This window comes from Lissotriton helveticus, chromosome 7 (assembly GCF_964261635.1).
Source record: "Lissotriton helveticus chromosome 7, aLisHel1.1, whole genome shotgun sequence".
Classification (NCBI taxonomy): Eukaryota; Metazoa; Chordata; class Amphibia; order Caudata; family Salamandridae; genus Lissotriton; species Lissotriton helveticus.
The window spans coordinates 1,920,064,923-1,920,086,163 of record NC_136068.1 but is presented as its reverse complement, the minus strand read 5'-3'; the positions used below and the strand labels follow the sequence as shown (position 1 = coordinate 1,920,086,163).

The 21,241-nt window shown below is 46.8% G+C and overlaps 1 protein-coding gene across 1 annotated transcript in view; it reads right to left on the bottom strand.

The window, feature by feature from the left end:
* The window catches only part of LOC144769972 (protein FAM118A-like), a 489,392-nt gene extending 473,420 nt beyond the window's left edge, over positions 1-15,972 (bottom strand). The window contains exons 1-2 of the mRNA XM_078654167.1: positions 15,915-15,972; positions 13,866-14,031 (exon numbers count right to left, since the gene is read on the bottom strand). Of these exons, the coding sequence (XP_078510293.1) occupies positions 13,866-14,031; positions 15,915-15,972 (224 nt within the window). The remainder of the gene's footprint in view (positions 1-13,865; positions 14,032-15,914) is intronic.
* Between the last annotated feature and the right edge of the window lie 5,269 nt (positions 15,973-21,241).

Below are 21,241 nucleotides of genomic sequence, written 5' to 3'. Positions count from 1 at the left end.
ATACCACCCATATCATACAGTTATAGACCTTGCACCCCGACACCACGAATATCATACAGTTAGACTTTACACCCCTATACCACCCATATCATACAGTTATAGACCTTGCACCCCTTTACCACCGGTATCATACAGTTATAAACCTTGCACCCCTATACCACCCTATCATACAGTTATAGACCTTGCACCCCTATACCACCCTATCATACAGTTATAGACCTTGCACCCCTATACCACTCATATCATACAGTTATAGGCCTTGCACTCCTATACCACCCATATCATACAGTTATAGACTTTGTACCCCGACACCACGAATATCATACAGTTAGACCTTGTTAATCTGTTAATCTTTATTTGTTAAGCGCACGTACACCAGGTTGGTTTCTTGGCACTGTTCTAAGGTAATTTAGGCTGAGATGAAAGGGGAACCAGCTTGAGTAGACTGAGATGTTAACAGTATGCCTGCTTGAATAGCCAAGTTTTTAGTAGTTTACGAAACCGCATGAGGTATGTACATGCTCTGGCTTCAAGAAGTAAGTAGTTCCACAATTTAGGGCCTAAGGTGGCAAGTCTTGATCCTCCAGCACGTTTTAGTCTGAAGGGAGGTATGACCAGAAGGTGCAGATGGCCAGATCGCAGGTTGCGAGCGGGAGTGTATTTGTTTATCAGGTTATCGATGAATTTAGGGTTTTTATTGTTCAGGGATTTGAAGATGATACATCCCACTTTGAAGGCGCATCTCTGGATTATAGGGAGCCAGTGTAGCTTCTTCAGCAAAGGAGTGGTATGTTTGCGCCTATTTGCTTGGACGACCAGCCTGGCCCCCTGATTTTAAATCATTTGAAGGCAGTTAACGAGGTAGGTCGGGATGCCAAAGTATAGAGAATTGGCGTAATCGATGTGGGATATTACCATCGCAAGAACTGCCTGGATCTTTGCTTCCTGGCTAAGGAATCTACAAATTTTCCTTATTTTTCTTAGCTGGAAGCAGCAAGTGGAGACCACGGCTCCAATTTGTTTATTCATGGTAAGATCACTGTTTATTATTACCCCCAGGGTTTTGCCAGAGGTAGAAGGGGTGGTGGATTGTCCCAGATCTTTGGGCCAGAAAAGGGGGCTCATGGGGTTCGTTAGGCCACCTGTGAGGATGACCTCCGTTTTATCCGGGTTCAGTTTAAGATGGTTGCTGTTCATCCAGTCCCAGATGAACAGCATTGTTATCTGGAATTCGTGAACAGTAGTGTAATGGTATCCAGGCAGGTTCTGCAGGAGCGTCAGGAATCCGAAGATAATTCCACAGCCTTCCCCTACGGCCTTCCGACTCTATCAAACACTAGAGTATCGAGAGGCTCGTCAGGGGAAAACAGGGAGACAAAACAAGAAAGGTTGGGAAGGAACAAAAGAAAACTTGACTGTAATCTTCTGCGTGATTGGGTAACCCACTGTAAGGAATTCAGGAGGACGTAGGGCTGAAAGAAATATACACGTTATTTAACAACAGCTTCTAATATACATAAGTCTCTATGTTTCTCTATCTTGACATTACATACCACCAATGTTTGTCTGAGCCTCAGGACAGGTGTATAGGAGGTGTAGGAATTCGTCTTGAGCTACAACTAGAGTGATGGAACAAAAATGAATGACAACTCTCTTCTGACAATGAACATGTACTATAGGCTCCTAAGCAAAAAACTCTCACTTGGTTTGATGCACAAGACTGTCCATCGGATGTGGTAATCAACAGTACCCTTGACAATACTCCAATGCCAACACCAATACAGTACAATGGAAACCTACAGAACAAAACACATATATGAGAATCACTAAGTGTCAAATGCCTTGAATAAACAAATAGGCAGCGCACAGCGCTGTTACCGTGATTCCTTGAAGAACAGGTGAAATCTTGCACCCCAACCGGAGTCCACGCAAGTATCCCCAAATACAGATGGGAGCTGGCCCAGATAATGGATGTTGAAGGGGCTAGCTGTAATGCAGTCAAGTAAGGAAAGGAAGGGACAATTAAAGTGGTCTTGCCGAATGGCGGAGATCAAGCCCAGCCTATTGGCGTACACTATGAAAAAACCTAAATACCTAAAAAGAGGGAGACACACATGCCACCCGGCCGGACGGCGGAGAACCAAGCCCGGCCGTCGGGCGGAGAACCAAGCCCGGCCGTCGGGCGGAGCAGCGGAGGGAGGGAGAAAGAAGGCAGGGAAGCACTTGCTCGGCCGGACGGCGGAGAACAAGCCCGGCCGTCTGGCGGAGCAGCAGACAAGAGGTGGAGGAGTGCAGGTATGTGTAGCCCGGCCGGACGGCGGAGTCTAAGCCCGGCCGTCGGGCGGAGCAACAGACGGGAGAGTGGGAGCAGAGCATCAGTGCCCGGCCGGACGACGGAGACTAAGCCCGGCCGTCGGGCGGAGCAGCAAAAAGGGAAAAAACAAGTCACCGGGCTCCAACAGAATGTCTAAGAGGGAGCCGAGTAACAAGCGTCCAGAACATGAAGGACAGAAACTTCCTTCTAAAGAACACCAGGCGGAATAAGGCAAAACCGGAAGTCAGGCACCAGGAACAGGACGGAAATGGACAACGGAGCTAGACGCGAGAACGTAAAGCGTCGCTCCCAGGGCTCACTGCAGATTTATAGTGGTCTTGTCTTAAAGGGACGGTACATTGTAATTCTCGGGAATGATTCTCGGGGCATGACAGTACACTCCCCCCACAATTCCCTTCCCCTAATTTGGGTTTGTCTGGATGCTTCTGATGGAATAACCGTATCAGACGAGGTGCATGAACATTTGACACAGGTTCCCATGTCCGCTCTTCTATTCCATAACCCTTCCAATGGATCAAATATTGAAGGTTGCTTCCTACTTTACGGGAATCTAGTATTGCCTCCACTTCATACTCCTCCGAGTCTTGGAGGATTACAGGAGCAGGTCTTTGGGGCAATCTGGTACCCGTTTCAACCGGCTTCAACAGCGAAACATGGAACACGGGGTGGATCTTGAATGAAGGGGGAAGGTCCAATTTCATGGCCACAGAATTGATCATCTTCACCACCTTATAGGGGCCAATGTACTTGGGGTTAAACTTGCGTGGACCTCCCAGAGCTATGTATTTCGTGGAGAGCCAAACCTCATCACCTGGCGTGTAAATGGGTTCTAACCTCCTGTGTAAGTTTGCCCCTTCAGTGTACCTCACCTTTGCCATCTCAAGGCAGTCTAATGCATCCATCTGTACTTTATGTAGTCTCTCCAATCTGTCAGAGGCAGCGGGAGTGGACCAATCAGTAGGGGTCCCTGAAGGTAACAACTTGGGGTGATACCCATAAGAACAAAAGAATGGGGTGGTGTTGGTAGATGAGTGTGGACTGTTGTTGTACGAGATCTCAGCTAGCCATACAAACTCATCCCAATCCTTCAGGGAGTGCAATACCTGATTACGTATGTATTGTTAAAAAAACTGGTTAACCCTTTCTGTTTGTCCGTCTGTCTGGGGGTGATGGCTTGAGGATAATCTGACCTCGATCTGGAGCAAAGAACATAAACACTTCCAGAAACATGACACAAATTGGGCACCTCTGTCAGAAACCAGGACGGAAGGGAACCCATGGAGTCGGATTATCTGTTGCATAAATACAGAAGCCAATTCTCCTGCTGTGGGCAACCCCTGTAAAGGCACGAAATGGGCCATCTTCGTGAACAGATCAACCACTACTAACAAGGTGTTGTTTTTTATCTTAGTGAGGGGCAACTCCACTATGAAATCAAGAGACACGGTATGCCAAGGACCAGGAGGGGAGGCTAGCGGCATGAGTAGGCCCACGGGATTAAGACGTGATACCTTAGTCTGAGCTCAAACGTGACAAGTCTGTACATAGGATTCTATATCTTTGAGCATTTCAGGCCACCAAAACCGGTCTCTCAAAGCCTTGGTAGTCTTCTTGATTCCTGGATGGCCTGCTATAGGATGAGAGTGATACCATTGCATAGCCTGTTCCTGTAACTCTTTAGAGGGTAGAACCACTCCCCCCTGGACACAAGCCAATCCTCCCCTTACAGACACTTCCCGAGAACCCACCAAGGATGTCACGTCCACTGCGGCCTGACTGCTCTGCACTTGAGCTAGAAAATCATCTTCAGTCGACATTCCTCCTATGACATTAGGTCTGGGGATGATGTAAGGTAGCTCTACTGCCTCTGTGGGGGAATCAAAACCTAACCGTGATAGAGCATCTGCCTTGCCATTTCTTCTTCCTGGTCTGTATTGGACGGTGAAGTCATACTCGCTGAAGAATTGTGGCCATCGCAATTGTCTCATAGAAAGAGCCTTGGCGGATTTAATGTATTGCAGGTTGCGGTAATCCATATATACCACCGCCGGATACCTGGCCCCCAGTAAATATTGCCTCCATTCTTCAAAAGCCTTTTTAATGGCTAGAAGTTCCTTATCACCCACTGCATAGTTGTATTCAGCAGGGGTGAACTTATGCGAATAATAGGCTACTGGATGGCACTCGCCAGATTTCGAATCAATTTGGGACAGTACTCCTCCCACTGCCACTTGCGATGCATCCACCTCCACCACAAAGGGAAAGGCTGGATCAGGATGTCGCAGGACAGGGGCACTGGTGAAGGCCTTCTTCAGAAGACGGAAAGAGTCCTCAGCCTCCGGGGACCACACAAAAGGAACTCCTTTCCTCAACAAAGCCGTGATGGGCGCCACAAGGGTAGAAAAGTTTCGAATAAACCGTCTATAAAAATTAGCCAGACCCAAAAAACTTTGAATATCTCTCACTGTACGAGGGGCTGGCCATGCCAATACTGCTTCCACCTTGGTGGAATCCATTCGAAGACCCCAAGGAGAAATGACATACCCCAAAAAGGGAACTTCTTGTGTGTGGAAGGTGCATTTCTCTAACTTGCAATACAAGCGATTTTCCAGCAACCGTTCTAATACATTGCGTACATGCTGTACATGTACCACCATTGAAGGTGAAAAAATCAAAAGATCATCTATGTAGGCAATGACATATAAGTCCAGCATATCTTTTAACACTTCATTTATAAAAAACTGAAATGCTGCAGGAGCATTGCAAAGCCCAAAGGGCATCACGAGATACTCGAAAAGACCGAATTTGGTACAAAAAGCGGTCTTCCATTCATCCCCTTCCTTGACCCTCACAAGATGGTATGCGCCACGTAAGTCTAGCTTGGTGAAGAATTGGGCATTGCGGATTTGGTCAAGGAGAGAGGCGATCAGGGGTAGTGGATATCTATTCTTTATTGTGACATCGTTCAGCTTCCTGTAGTCGATACAACAATGAAGACCCCCTTCCCTCTTGGGGATGAAAAAGAGAGATGACGAGGCTTTTCAAGCATGGTATCCAGATATTCTCGTAAATACGCGTTCTCTTTTTCTGTGAGAGCGTACACCCTGCTACACGGAATTCTGGCCCCTGTTTCTAGGTCAATACGACAGTCATAAACCCTATGAGGAGGGAGAATTTCAGCTTCTTTAACATCAAAGACTGTCTGCAAGTCGTGATAGCAGGATGGTAGTTCAGGATCACCCTCTTTGCTTGAAAGATTAGAGGGTACTTTGTCAACTGAGGCTCCTACCGCTTGTGCCCCTGTATCTTGGGGAAAAGTTATCAAAGAGGTTTCCCAGTTTATATCAGGATTTTGGGATCTCAACCACGGAATACCCAAGAGCACCGGGAATTGCGGAGAACAGATAAGATCAAACCGTATTTCTTCATGATGTTCTGGTTCTATAGTCATGTGTAGGAATGAGGTATGATGTGTTACAGGACCTGATACAAGTGAGCTGCCATCTATAGTGGTAACATGACTGGCTATCTCTTTCTTAGTGTAGGGTATCATGCTTTCTTTGGCCCACTCCTCATCCATATAATTCCCTGATGCACCGGAATCCACCATCACTAACACATGTAAACCCTGCACTCCGTGGGACAAAAATGCTGACACATAGAGGTGATTTGTGGGAGAGCGTTTGTAATCTGAGGAAGAGACTGTCAATCCAGACCTACCCGGAATCCTTGTTTCACAGGATTCCAGGCTTCTTAGTTTCCCGAATACTTAGGATGTGTGGGTTTAACAGGACAATCCTTCAAAAAGTGACCCGCCTTCCCACAATAGAAACAAAGTCTAAGTGTTCGTCTTCTCTGTCTTTCCTCTGGTGTAAGGGGTCCCCTCACTATACCTATCTGCATAGGCTCACTCTCATCACTGGTCTTTTCTACTACACTCTTCTTTTCTCTGAGAGGCAGATATCTTGCTTCATGTTTATCCCTCTCTTTCTTTCTTTCCTGGATGCGATGATCTATTTTTACCACCAAGTCAATCAGATCAGTCCAGGCAGTCGGTAAATCTACTATCTGTGAGAGAGCATCCTTTAAGTCTTCTCTTAAGCGCCTGTAAAACATGGTACTGCGTTTTTCTTCTGGCCAGTTGGATTCTACTACTAGCCTACGAAAGGAGGTAATATAGGCTACAAGATCTTGGTTACCCTGCTTCAGACTCAATAATTCCGTATCAGACGAATGGGTATAGACATGTCTGTCGAATATTTTACGGAACTCCCTCCTGAAAGCGGTGTAGCTATGTAAAAGCGGATCATCTCGGTCAACCAACGGTATGGCCCAATCAGCAGCCGCCCCACTGAGATAGGAAATCACAAAGGCCACCTTTGCCTGCTCAGATGGAAAACAATTAGCTTTACAGGAAAAATGAAGCTGACACTGACTAAGAAAAGCGGCACACCGTGCTGCGTCTCCTGCATATCTTTCAGGGGGTGCTAGAGGTAGGGAAGGAGGTGTGGTGACCTGAACTACTGATATACCCCCCCCCGTAGCCCCAGCTGCTTGTTGTCGTTGTAAGGTGTCTACCCTAGATATTAACGCCTGGGTCTCAACCTGCATGTTCCCTAACATACTAGCTACATCAGATAGGGAAACGGCTTCCAGATCCATGACGCTCAGGCAGAACAAACCACGTGGGCTTTACGTTCTGTAATGGTATCCAGGCAGGTTCTGCAGGAGCGTCAGGAATCCGAAGATAATTCCACAGCCTTCCCCTACGGCCTTCCGACTCTATCAAACACTAGAGTATCGAGAGGCTCGTCAGGGGAAAACAGGGAGTCAAAACAAGAAAGGTTGGGAAGGAACAAAAGAAAACTTGACTGTAATCTTCTGCGTGATTGGGTAACCCACTGTAAGGAATTCAGGAGGACGTAGGGCTGAAAGAAATATACACGTTATTTAACAACAGCTTCTAATATACATAAGTCTCTATGTTTCTCTATCTTAACATTACATACCACCAATGTGTCTGAGCCTCAGGACAGGTGTATAGGAGGTGTAGGAATTCGTCTTGAGCTACAACTAGAGTGATGGAACAAAAATGAATGACAACTCTCTTCTGACAATGAACATGTACTCTAGGCTCCTAAGCAAAAAACTCTCACTTGGTTTGATGCACAAGACTGTCCATCGGATGTGGTAATCAACAGTACCCTTGACAATACTCCAGTGCCAACACCAATACAGTACAATGGAAACCTACAGAACAAAACACATATATGAGAATCACTAAGTGTCAAATGCCTTGAAAAAACAAATAGGCAGCGCACAGCGCTGTTACCGTGATTCCTTGAAGAACAGGTGAAATCTTGCACCCCAACCGGAGTGCACGCAAGTATCCCCAAATACAGATGGGAGCTGGCCCAGATAATGGATGTTGAAGCGGCTAGCTGTAATGCAGTCAAGTAAGGAAGGGAAGGGACAATTAAAGTGGTCTTGCCGAATGGCGGAGATCAAGCCCAGCCTATTGGCGTACACTATGAAAAAACCTAAATACCTAAAAAGAGGGAGACACACATGCCACCCGGCCGGACGGCGGAGAACCAAGCCCGGCCGTCGGGCGGAGCAGCGGAGGGAAGGAGAAAGAAGGCAGGGAAGCACTTGCTCGGCCGGACGGCGGAGAACAAGCCCGGCCGTCTGGCGGAGCAGCAGACAAGAGGTGGAGGAGTGCAGGTATGTGTAGCCCGGCCGGACGGCGGAGTCTAAGCCCGGCCGTTGGGGGGAGCAACAGACGGGAGAGTGGGAGCAGAGCAACAGTGCCCGTCCCTACGACGGAGACTAAGCCCGGCTGTCGGGCGGAGCAGCAAAAAGGGAAAAAAACGAGTCACCGGGCTCCAACAGAATGTCTAAGAGGGAACCGAGTAACAAGCGTCCAGAACATGAAGGACAGAAACTTCCTTCTAAAGAACACCAGGCGGAATAAGGCAAAACCGGAAGTCAGGCACCAGGAACAGGACGGAAATGGACAACGGAGCTAGACGCGAGAACCTAAAGCGTCGCTCCCAGGGCTCACTGCAGATTTATAGTGGTCTTGTCTTAAAGGGACGGTACATTGTAATTCTCGGGGCATGACAAGTAGTGGGCGAGTTGTTGATTGGGAAGATTAACTGAAAATCGTCAGCGTAGTTAATGGTTTGAATTTTCCTTTCCTTAAGTGCATGAATGAGTGGGAGAAGGGTTAGGTTGAATAAGTGGGGGGAAAGGGAAGAGCCTTGGGGAACGCCACATGTGTTTTTAATCTTGGAGGTAGTGAAGTTTCCCAAACGGACCGCTTGATAGCGGTTGTTTAGGAAGGAGCTTATCCATTTGAGAGCTAGTCCTTGGATTCCTGCGTCCTTGACGCGGTCGACCAAGATGTTGTGGTCGACCGTGTCAAACGCGGCGGAGAGATCAAGAAGCACGAGTGCTTGGGGGGACCCTCCATCCGCTTTTGCGCGTAGGTGGTCCAAGACTGATAGTACAACAGATTCCGTGGAATGCGCAGGGCGAAACCCTGCCTGGTGAGTGTCCAGGTCGTCTGGTTGTTCCAGGAAGGCCGACAAGTTTTTGGCTACGTGGGCATCAAGCAGTTTGGCCATGTAGGGAAGCAACAATATGGGTCGGTAATTGGCCAAGGTCCCGGGGTCTGCTCCTGACTTTTTCAGGAGAGGGATGACAGATGCCTCTTTAAAGGTGTTGGGAACATAGCCTTGGGACAGTGAGATGTTTAGTAAGGTCATGGGAGGGTCTGGGCAGGCTGTAAAAGCTTCCTTTAGGATCCAAGGGGGGCAGCAATCTTTCGGGGAGCCAGATTTGACCTTCATCATGAGATCAGTGAAAGCTTCTTGGTCTATCCTAGGGAAGTGTTCAAGCCTTTGTATGTTTTTAGGTTTTGCTTAATATGTGGGTTTTGCACATAGGGGTATACTCGTTTTGATATTTTTAATTTTGTCCACAAAGAAGTTGTTTAGGGAGTCACAAAGGGCTTGTGAGGGTATGATTTTTTGGGTTACTCTGTCAGGGTTAGAGAGTTTGTTGATTATTGAGAATATATCCTTTGATCGATTTGTCAAGGTAAGGATTTTTTGTGAAAAAAGAATCAGTTTTTGCCGCCAGGATTGTTTTTTTGTAGGTTATGAGAGGGGTTAGGTAGGTGTTTTTATCGTCTAGTGAATAGTTATTTCTCCATTTCCTTTCTGCTTGTCGTAGCGCCAGTTTTACTTTTTTTAGATCAGTGGAGAACCACTTATGTGCATCATGGCGGCGGTCCCGTTGTTTTTTCTTAAGCAGGGCATGTTCATTGCTGGCGTTGGAGAGCCATTCCTCGATGGAGGCGTGGGTGACAGGGATTGTTTTAGTCAAGGTTTCAAAAAATTGGCCTTCGTTTTTGGTGTTCCAGCTCCTGTAGTAACCGGGGTCTGATTGGGGGATTTTAAGTTTAGCTAGGTTGTTTATTGAGAATTTAATGAGATGATGGTCCGAACAGATGCAGGGGGTCACCTCTAGATCAGTTATGTTCAAATTTGAAGTCCACATCTGATCTAATATATGTCCCTTGATGTGGGTCGCGGAGGTGATGTGCTGGCCAAGATTAAGCCCCATCAGTAGGTTGGTTAACTCTGCCGCGTGAGGGCCGCCTGCTTGGTCATTGACCCAGTAGTTGAGATCCCCTATGAGTAGAGTTTTTGAGTGGTTGGTTATGAGGTGAGTCATCTGTTCACCTAGGTAATGTGGAAATTGTGGCATGTTTTGTGGTGAACGATGAAGTATGACACATATAAGGGGAGCCGAATCGGACTCCAGTTTTATCACTAGGTTCTCCACTAGTGGCAGGTCTAGTGGGGCAAGTGCTGTGAATTTTAGATCTCTGTGTATAATGGCTGCCACCCCCCCTCCGGTTTTTCCCTGTTGGCGGTTGGCTTGAAGGATGTAATAGTTGCTTAGTAGTGCCGCTAGGACATCGGAGGAGGAGTCCTGTGTTAACCAGGTTTCTGTTAGCAGTAGGATGTCTGGTTCATCGGTTGAGAGTAAATTGTGTATTTCTACTTGGTGCATGACCAGGGAGCGGGTATTGAGGTAAGTTACTGTGAGGGGGTTTCCTTCGTTTTTTGCTTTAAGGTTAAAGTTTTTATTTTGATGTATATCCTTATTAAGTTCGGGGAATGAGGATCTTGGTACTATTATGCCGTTTGTAATTCTGTTAGCAGTAGGATGTCTGGTTCATCGGTTGAGAGTAAATTGTGTATTTCTACTTGGTGCATGACCAGGGAGCGGGTATTGAGGTAAGTTACTGTGAGGGGGTTTCCTTCGTTTTTTGCTTTAAGGTTAAAGTTTTTATTTTGATGTATATCCTTATTAAGTTCGGGGAATGAGGATCTTGGTACTATTAAGCCGTTTGTAATTATTTTTGCCCGGCAGCGTTGGTCAATTTCTAGTTTCTTGGAGTGAAGGGATTTCAGTTCGGTAATGGAGTAGGTGGTAATTTGGGCATGGTGGCTCGCCCCTTGCCCCTTTCGGTCACGGACGGGCGCAGACGGGCTTGCCTTTGGCGCGCCGAATGCGCACCTGATGCGCGCGTCCGCTGCGCGTCTGCTGGCACATTGGTCTGATATAGTGCGAGGCGCGGGTGCCTGGCTCCGCCCTTCCGCCCACCGGAAGTGTCTAGCGATTTGTTAGCTGCTTCCAGGATGCCCTCCACTCAATCGGCACACTGCCGTGGTGGACCGGGGCTAGGAATTTGGCAGACACAGGGAGAAATAAGTGACAGATACGTTTTAGAAAAGGAAAGCCTAATCGTTCCCTTTTTAAAAACAGGTGGAATAAAAAGCTGAGCCTAGTCGCTCTAAGTATCCGTATCCAGAGTTAAAACCGCAGTGTGCAAAGTACAAATGGCTGAGTTAAAAGATAAGCGGCAGATATTTCAGGTTTGTTTCAAGCAGCAGCCGTACCAGAAGAATACACCACCCATATCATACAGTTATAAACCTTGCACCCCTTTACCACCCTATCATACAGTTATAGACCTTGCACCCCTATACCACCCTATCATACAGTTATAGACCTTGCACCCCTATACCACCCTATCATACATTTATATACCTTGCACCCCTATACCACCCATATCATACAGTTATAGACCTTGCACCCTATACCACCCTATCATACAGTTATAGACCGTGCACCCCGAAACCACCCATATCATAGTTATAGAACTTGCACCCCGACACCACCCATATCATAGTTATAGACCTTGCACCCCTATACCACCCATATCATAGGTATAGAACTTGCACCCCTATACCACCCATATCATAGTTATAGAACTTGCACCCCGACACCACCCGTATCATAGTTATAGACCTTGCACCCAGACACCACCCATATCATAGTTATAGAACTTGCACCCCGACACCACCCATATCATAGTTATAGACCTTGCACCCCTATACCACCCTATCATACAGTTATAGACCTTGGACCCCGACACCACCCATAACATAGTTATAGACCTTGCACCCCTATACCACCCTATCATACAGTTATAGACCTTTCACCCCGACACCACCCATGACATAGTTATAGACCTTGCACCCCTATACCACCCTATCATACAGTTATAGACCTTGCAACCCTATACCACCCTATCATACAGTTATAGACCTTGCACCCCGACACCACCCATAACATAGTTATAGACCTTGAACCCCTATACCACCCTATCATACAGTTATAGACCTTGCACCCCAACACCACCCATAACATAGTTATAGACCTTGCACCCCTATATCACCCTATCATACAGTTATAGACCTTGCACCCCGACATCACCCGTATCATACAGTTATAGACATTGCACCCCTATACCACCCTATCATACAGTTATAGACCTTGCACCCCGACACCACCCGTATCATAGTTATAGACCTTGCACCCCTATACCACCCTATCATACAGTTATAGACCTTGCACCCCGACACCACCAGTATCATAGTTATAGACCTTGCACCCCTATACCACCCATCATACAGTTATAGACCTTGCACCCCGACATCACCCATAACATAGTTATAGACATTGCACCCCTATACCACCCTATCATACAGTTATAGACCTTGCACCCCGACACCACCCGTATCATAGTTATAGACCTTGCACCCCTATACCACCCATCATACAGTTATAGACCTTGCACCTCTATACCACCCTATCATACAGTTATAGACCTTGCACCCCGACACCACCCGTACCATAGTCATAGACCTTGCACCCCTATACCACCCTATCATACAGTTATAGACCTTGCACCCCGACACCACCCGTATCATAGTCATAGACCTTGCACCCCTATACCACCCTATCATACAGGTATAGACCTTGCACCCCGACACCACCCGTATCATACAGTTATAGACCTTGCACCCCGACACCACCCGTATCATACAGTTATAGACCTTGCACCCCGACACCACCCGTATCACACAGTTATAGACCTTGCACCCCAACACCACCCGTATCATACAGTTATAGACCTTGCACCCCGACACCACCCGTATCATATAGTTATAGACCTTGCACCCCGATACCACCCGTATCATATAGTTAAAGACCTTGCACCCCGATACCACCCGTAGTATACAGTTATACACCTTGCACCCCGACACCACCCGTATCATACAGTTATAGACCTTGCACCCCTGTACCACCCTATCATACAGTTATAGACCTTGCACCCAGACACCACCCGTATCATACAGTTATAGACCTTGCACCCCGACACCACCCGTATCATACAGTTATAGACCTTGCACCCCGGCACCACCCGTATCATAGTTATAGACCTTGCACCCCAACACCACCCATATCATAGTTATAGACCTTGCACCCCTATACCACCCATATCATAGTTATAGACCTTGCACCCCTATACCACCCATATCATAGTTATAGACCTTGCACCCCGACACCACCCGTATCATACAGTTATACACCTTGCACCCCGACACCACCCGTATCATACAGTTATAGACCTTGCACCCCTATACCACCCAAATCATGCAGTTATAGACATTGTACTTCGATACCACCCGTATCATACAGTTATAGACCTTGCACCCCTATACCACCCATATCATACAGTTATAGACCTTGCACCCCAACACCACCCGTATCATACAGTTATAGACCTTGCACCCCGACACCACCCGTATCATAGTTATAGACCTTGCACCCCAACACCACCCATATCATAGTTATAGACCTTGCACCCCTATACCACACTATCATACAGTTAAAAGACATTGTCATGTACAATACTTACACATTGTGGTATATACAGATACACTGTTAGGCTAGTTAAAAGCATGAATAAAATGAAATAAAAATATATAATACACCCTGCTGTATAGTGACATGACAAAGGAACCCTGACCCCACAGATCCTCACATTTCACATCACAGGTCACTGGAGAGCACACTCTGCACCCTCCACTTCGATACTGACCTGCAGTCCGTAGATTGATCGGTGGACACATGTCGGTTTCGACAGCGTTTGCTTGAATCTCTCTCGGGGGTTGAACATCGCTTCTGTTGGCTGGTTTCGTGCACACACCCTCTGGGGAAAGAAAGCAGAGCATCAGAAAATGAGCTGGAGTCATGCAAAGCACAAGCTGTACCGAGGGCACGGACAGTGAGAGCAGGGGGGATCAAACTGCACTGTCCATGTGCACCGACGTACTCTGTCCCGTCCTACTGCACCATACAGGAGCAGCAGAGTCTACCCACTTCAAGTGCACTCTCCATGTCCACTGACGCACTCTGTCCAATTCTACTGCACCATACAAGATCTGCAGATTCTACCCACTTCAAGTGCACTGTCCATGTGCACCGACGCACTCTGTCCAGTCCTACTGCACCATACAAGACCAGCAGATTCTACCCACTTCAAGTGCACTGTCTATATGCACCGACGCATTCTGTCCAGTCCTACTGCACCATACAAGACCAGCAGATTCTACCCACTTCAAGTGCACTGTCCATGTAAATGTAAATGTAAATGTATTTCGATTTATATAGCGCACGAATCACCCAGGGGTCTCAAGGCGCTTGCTTAGGGAACCCGTCCTAGTATTCCCCTGTGAGATACCCCGGCAGGGTATTCACAAGGTGAAAGCCAGGCATCCCGCCGCGAGGTGCACCGACGCACTCTGTTCAGTTCTACTGCACCATACAAGATCAGCAGATTCTATCAAGTTCAAGCGTACTGTCCTAATGCAGCAAACGCACTCTTTCAATTTCTACTGCACCATGCAGGAGCAGCAGACTCTACTCAGTGAAACCCACTTTGCCCAGCTATAACACACTGTACAAAAGCAGCAGATTGTACTGAGTTCAAGTGTACTGTCCATCTCTGCATCTAGGAAAACCTCTCACAGCCTAAGACTTTCAGTTGTCCCCTCAACAGCCCTCAATGCAAAATTAACCATCTCCATCTTTAACCATGGGATTATTTCATACAGGCTTCTGACCACAACTTCGAACTATTCAATAATTTCTTCCCTATCATCAAACAGGAGGTAACTAAAAACAAGACAGCTCCCTCTCCAGACCACCCCAGATCTTCACTCGAACAGCCCCAGGTTGTCTCCGCCCACAGCTCTGCCACCACTGACAGTCCTCCCCCTTCACCACCACGCTCCACCACACCTATCAGACCACACTATACCATCTTAGCCACTCCTGAAGATGTAGATACAACCCCTTCTACCCACTCCAGTCCATGCGCTCTCAACAATTCCAGTAGGGCCATAGAGCGACTCAATGAAAAAAGTATATCCACTACCTCCTCCCCACACACTAGGCCAGAGTATAAACGCAAATACCCCTCCATGCATACCTCTCCCCTCCTATTTTTCACATCAACAATAGTCAGGAAAAACACACACCTCAGTACACTATGCGCCAAACCCCATCCTCCTGTTACTACGCCGAGATTGAGTCTAGAGTGGGGGAAATTACACAGGTACTACAACAACTCAAATCTGACCTACAGAAGCTAACCAGCATCTCTACTGAGCAAGCCTACAACAGGTGGCCCTCAGAAATAACCTGTGAGTAATAGATAGATCCTCCCTGATAAATTCCTACACCATTCTGACCTGCCATTACACTCTTACATCTCCCAGACACCCCAGCGCACAAGATGGAGATCCATTCCCTTACACAAAGCCTCCTCGAGAACGGCCAGGACCAAGGTCTCTCTATCAGACAATGACATCCAAGCCATTCTCTGCACGTAAAAGAATGCATACCATGACCTGCCACATAGCCTAAATCCCATCTTAACTATTGTCTGGGACCCACACAGAGAACAGAGACCAAACACCAGAGAGGTAAACAAGGCCAACCTCAAACCAGTACCCATCACACAGAAAACCTCACCGAACAACAAACACCACCTGAAATGCATACTCTTAAATTGTAGATCGGCCTGGAAACACGCAGCTGACGTGACAGACCTGGGAGTCCCTCAAGGTTCTTCCTTATCACCTACCCTCTTCAATCCATTCATGGAACGCTTGACCGAAATTCTGAAACTCTCCAATGTTCATTACTACATGTTTGCGAATGATACCCTAAAAAAAATCATCCCCGGAAGATATCCGTCTACTCAACACAACTTTGCAAGAAACCCACAAGTGGCTGTCAAATGGCACTTTGCACTTGCACTTTCATAATGTTTTATTATATCAGATTTTTTTAATGAATTATTTTAATGTATTTGCAATATCATATTATTGTAATCTCTTTACTATAGCTTTTTTTATGTCAGTTACTATATAATGTACAATAAAGTGTTTATTTCATGTACTTTATATGTTATTGAAACATAGCGAAATAAAGAATCTTTGAATGACTGACTGACCACTGATTTTTGCAGTGTAAACATTTGCTCTTTACACAGCCCATACTGCTTCTGAAATGTAATGGCTTTTGCAAACTCAGGGTCTGATTTAGAGCTCTGAGGACGAGTTACTCCGTCACAAAGGTGGTGGATATCCTGTGTGCCGTATTACAAGTGCTGCTGGCTTTATGTACTTGTTATATGGTGGACGGGCTATCCATCATGTTTGTGACGAAGTAACCCATCAGTCGATCTCTAAATAAGTCCTTCAGTTTGTCACTCATGAGGACCAGCTTTACATCTATTTTTGGAAACCATTCCTGACTTGTGTAGTTGTGTTCAAGCATGTTTGGTGGAGCATCAACCACTTTTCGAATTTTGGGTGTGCTGTCTTCATTTTTGTTTAGTTGACGTGATTAATATCAACATAAGCAGTAACACACCCTACCTTAGTGACTGTCAGGTGTTAAGTGCCAATACTCACCCGTAAGGGTCTCTGGCGCTGGGAGTGTGGGGGGGTTTGCAGGTTCCAGTCCATCAAGAACGGGGTCTGTCGAAGAGCCAGGTTTTGAGGTTTCTTGGAAGATGGGGAGCGATGTTATCTGTCTGAGGTGGAGCTGAAGGTCGTTCCAGGCACTGGTCGTGTGGAAGGAGAAGGAGCGGCCTCCTGATCTAGTCTTTCTGGTGCGGGGGACCACAGCGTAGGAGAGCTGGGCTGATCGTAGTGTCCTTTGGAGTGCGTGGAATTTGAGTCGGCTGTTCAGGTATGCTGGTCCGGTGTCATGGAGGGCCTTGTGAGCATGGGTTAGCATCTTGAAGGTGACTCAAGCTTTGATGGGGAGCCAGTGGAGTGTGCGCCGGTGCTGGGAGATGTGGCAGTGGCTTGGCAGGTTGAGGACCGGTCTTGCGGCGGCATCAAAGCCACAAGGCTGCTATTGCTTTCTATAAAGGAGAGCTGCCTGCGAGTGGGAGGGCACATTGGTCTCTGTGCTTCCACAAACTTCAGCCTCCTCATATGAGAACCATGCCTCAACCGTGAACTTGTTTCAGACTCTTCTTTTGAATATTGCTCTGGAACAATAACTTGTGCCTCCTGTCAGTCTCTGGGAACTGATTAACCGATCAAAGAGCCTCCAGTATTTTGCAATGCAATGCAATTGGCCCTCATGGAGGCCGCTTCCTTCGAGGCATGACTGGCCTTGACAGCTGTACCTCAACTGATGTGTATGGGACTGCCAGTTTTACCCTCTGGTGTCACTCCATGAATCAATTCACACTCTGCAGCTGCACCGTTGACTCAGCATTTGATGCCATATTGATGTGTGGCATCTACAGCTTCAATCTTTAGCCACATTCTGGCACCACCATCATCTGCAGTTCAGGAGTACCTGTATCACTGCAACTACCTCAAACAAAAAAAAAGACAACCAGTAGCTCCTGCTCCTGCTGCTGAGCCACATTTTTCAGTCGACTGACCCAGGAACATCTCTCCTTCAGGAAGCACCTCAAGACCTGGCTCTTCGAGCTGTAGCGAGTGCGCCTTAGGCTTTTACCTACCGTTGCCATTTACAGATGCAAATTTATTTGTATACATATATATATCACTAGAATTGCTGCGCTATCAGTCCAGTCATGACGCATGCTTTGCGTTTTCTGCTGAGGTGCCAGACTGTTAAATTTCATTTATTTATGTATTAGTGTGCACATTTCTCCATTATAAATGTGTTTCATGTAGTATGAATCGGGTATCCCTATCACATAGCTTTTGCTGTATTATATGTTGATAGTGCACCAATTGCTCATGTATCAGTAGTAATTATAAAAGCTGATTTCAGTGAATGTGCAACAGAATTCATGTGCTAATTCTTGCATTTTACATCATTAATCATACGGTCTAGCCTTTCCATAATAGCCAGAAATTAGCATTTATGTCTGTTATAGACACATCAGATCCATGGGAGATTTTTAATATTGCAAGTTTTTTTGTCGCAGCTGTTAGACTTAGGAAAAAACGGTACCCTATGATCAATATTTAAAGAGGATCCACTGTGCCTACATGTTTATCATTTTTATAGTTAATATGCTGGCATTTTTAACTGTTACCTTTTTTTATTGGGGTGCTTTACCACTTCATATGAACTACTGGATGCCAGGTCTTTTAGGTGATTTAATGAAATTTGTCCTTGTAATATATTTCTTTTTAGGACGCCCATATTCATCAATGATTTGTATTTCAGGTGTTTTTGTGATGTAGTGTACGTTGATATATGTATTGTACTTTTATGGTTTCTATTAACCAAATAAAGTGGTTTTGATGATGACGACACATCAGAGGGGCAACATCTTCAACTTTCCTTGGCAATTTCATAGGAGACTGTGACCTTCTTCAAACACAATAGTTGATTGAAAACAATGTTGTTGTCCATCCAAGGTTTATGTGTCAGAGGCCACCTAAAAACTTAGATGGGCACTTTAAAAAAAAAACTTTACTGATGCTTAACACCTTAACCGCAGCGGCAATTCCGCCGCTGTGCAGGCGTTCCATTAAATGGGCGGGCCGCAGTATCTCGCTCCCTCAAGTGCTCCCTCAGAGGTTATCATATATCTCTGGGACTGGATGTGGGGGACTGTAATTCTGAAAATATTTCGCTATTAGTCTCACAGTACATCATACTCTTGATCCATTTCTCCAAGGTGGCTCCCTGTTTGATGCCCCAGTATAAAGCAATTTCTCTCTCCGCTAGAAGCATTTATTTATTTTAGGAGTTTTGTATAGCACCAGCTGGTCCCGAGGGTATCAGAGCGCTTCACACCATGTACAATTATGAGCATTATAGGCATATATACAATACACATATTATAGTAGAACATGAGGGTTCGGGCTGGAAAAAGATCGGACAAAGGAGCAAACGTGCTAGGAGGAAGTAGGGTGTCGATCAATCAAGACGAGCATCCACGAGGTTTCTTTGTTCAAGCAAGATGGGTGACTCAAAAGTTTTCTAGATCTGTGTCAACTGACCAAAAGTTGCAGTAAGGTGTAGAACCGTTTCAGGTGTATCCTCTGCTCTTATCGTTTCGCTCGAGAGAGATCTAGGAAAAGGACTTTGAGTAGGTCCTTGAATTTAGGGAAGAAAGGTATCGTTCTGATGTGGTAGGGGGATGACGTTCCAGATTTTTGGGGCATTTCCAGCGAAAGATTTAGTTGCGGTTTTATGCTTACGAGTTTTCAGTGTGATGAGTAGTAGAGTGTTGGAACTCCTGAGGTTCCTGGACTGGCTAGCTCTTTTGAGTTTGGTGGCCAGGTATTCTGGTTTGCCTGTGTGCAGGGCTTTATGTGTGAGGCAGGCAGATCTGAAGCTGGCTCGCAATTCAATTGGGAGCCATTTAAGTTCCCTGAGTGTGGGATAGATGTGCTCAAATTTCTTAGTTCCTGTGACCATTCTTGTTGCAGCATTGAAGGTTGTTTTCAGGGGGACTATGTGTGAATTTGCTGTCCCGGTCAGGGCTGCGATTCCATAGTCAATTCTGGAGAGCACTAGTGCTTGAGTGGCTCGTTGAAGGTCCTTCGGGGGAAGGAAGGGTTTTATTTTGTATAGTAGTTTCAAGTTGAGAAAAGCGCTCTTGGCGGATCTTGTAATGTGAATTTTCATGTCCAATTTAGGGTCTTGGGTGATACCTAGAGAGTCCGCCACGGTGAGGGTTTTCATCTCTGTTGGAGATGAGGAGTACTTCTGTTTTCTCTTGATTGAGTTTTAGGTGGTTGATTGTGAGCCAGTGTTGAACCTCTTTGAGCGTGACATTTAGTCTATGGATGTCGTCAATCGAGGTGGTTTCCAGATATAGCGGTGTGTCATCCACATATAGGTGGAGGGGATTTTAGAATTCCTGAGTAGTGTGGTAAGGGGTTCCATGTACATATTAAAAAGTTGAGGGGAGAGTACTGACCCTTGTGGGACACCTCTATTGACGAGGTGGGGGTCGGACTCAGTTTTTAATTTTTATTCTCGAGAGTGGTTGTGGAGAAAGGAGAAGAAGTAGTGGAGGACTGACTTTTCAAGACCAGCTCTTTCTTGTAGGACCTTGAGGAGCAGAGTGTGATCGACTGTATCCAAAGCGGCCGATAATTCTAGGAGGATGAGAAGGCAGCATTGGTCTGAGTCAAGTGACTTGAATAGATTGTCTATGACATTGAGGATTGCAGTTTCGGTGCTGCAGCCCTTTCTGAAGCCCAATTGATGGGGGTCTAGGAGCTTGATGAGGAGTACACATCTTTCCAGGATTTTGGACAGAAGAGGTAAGTGCAATACAGGTCTAAAGTTGTTCATATCCTCAGTGTCTAGCCCTGGTTTTTTAGGTCTCGCCCTGGAATTAGCATCCAAAGGATGCGTCCAGGGTTGGAGACGTATAGTTAGCTGTCTCGAGGGTAGGACGGACGAGAAGGTGCACGAGTTTGTCCAGGCTGGATTGGTGTGCGCGAACGCGCACGTTCCGTCCTGCGCCGCCCTCCCATACTCCCAGCCTACCGCGCATGCATGCACACAGACAGACACAGACACACACACACACACGCGCGCGCACTCGCACTTACACTTACACAGACACGCAGGCACCCAGACAGGCAACCCCCTCCTCCTCCTCCCCCACAGTCACACACGCATACACACAGACTCCAAGACACACGCACGCTCACACACATACACAGGCTGCCGCCGCGCGCGCGCCCACACATGCCCCCCTCCCGCCCTCGCAGGCCAGCCACAAAGCGAAGCCCCACTCACCGGCAGCAGGACTCTTCCTCCATTCTTCGGTACCGGGGCGCAGGGTAGGCTCCTGCCTGCTCCGGTGCTGCAACCAATCGCGGCTCTTCCGGCTCTTCCGTGGGAGGCGGGGTAGGCTCCCGCCCTCCTACTTCCTGTTTCCGGTTGTCGCGCCGGCCTGCCTGACTTCCTGGTCGCAGGCCGGCAAAGTGACGGCGG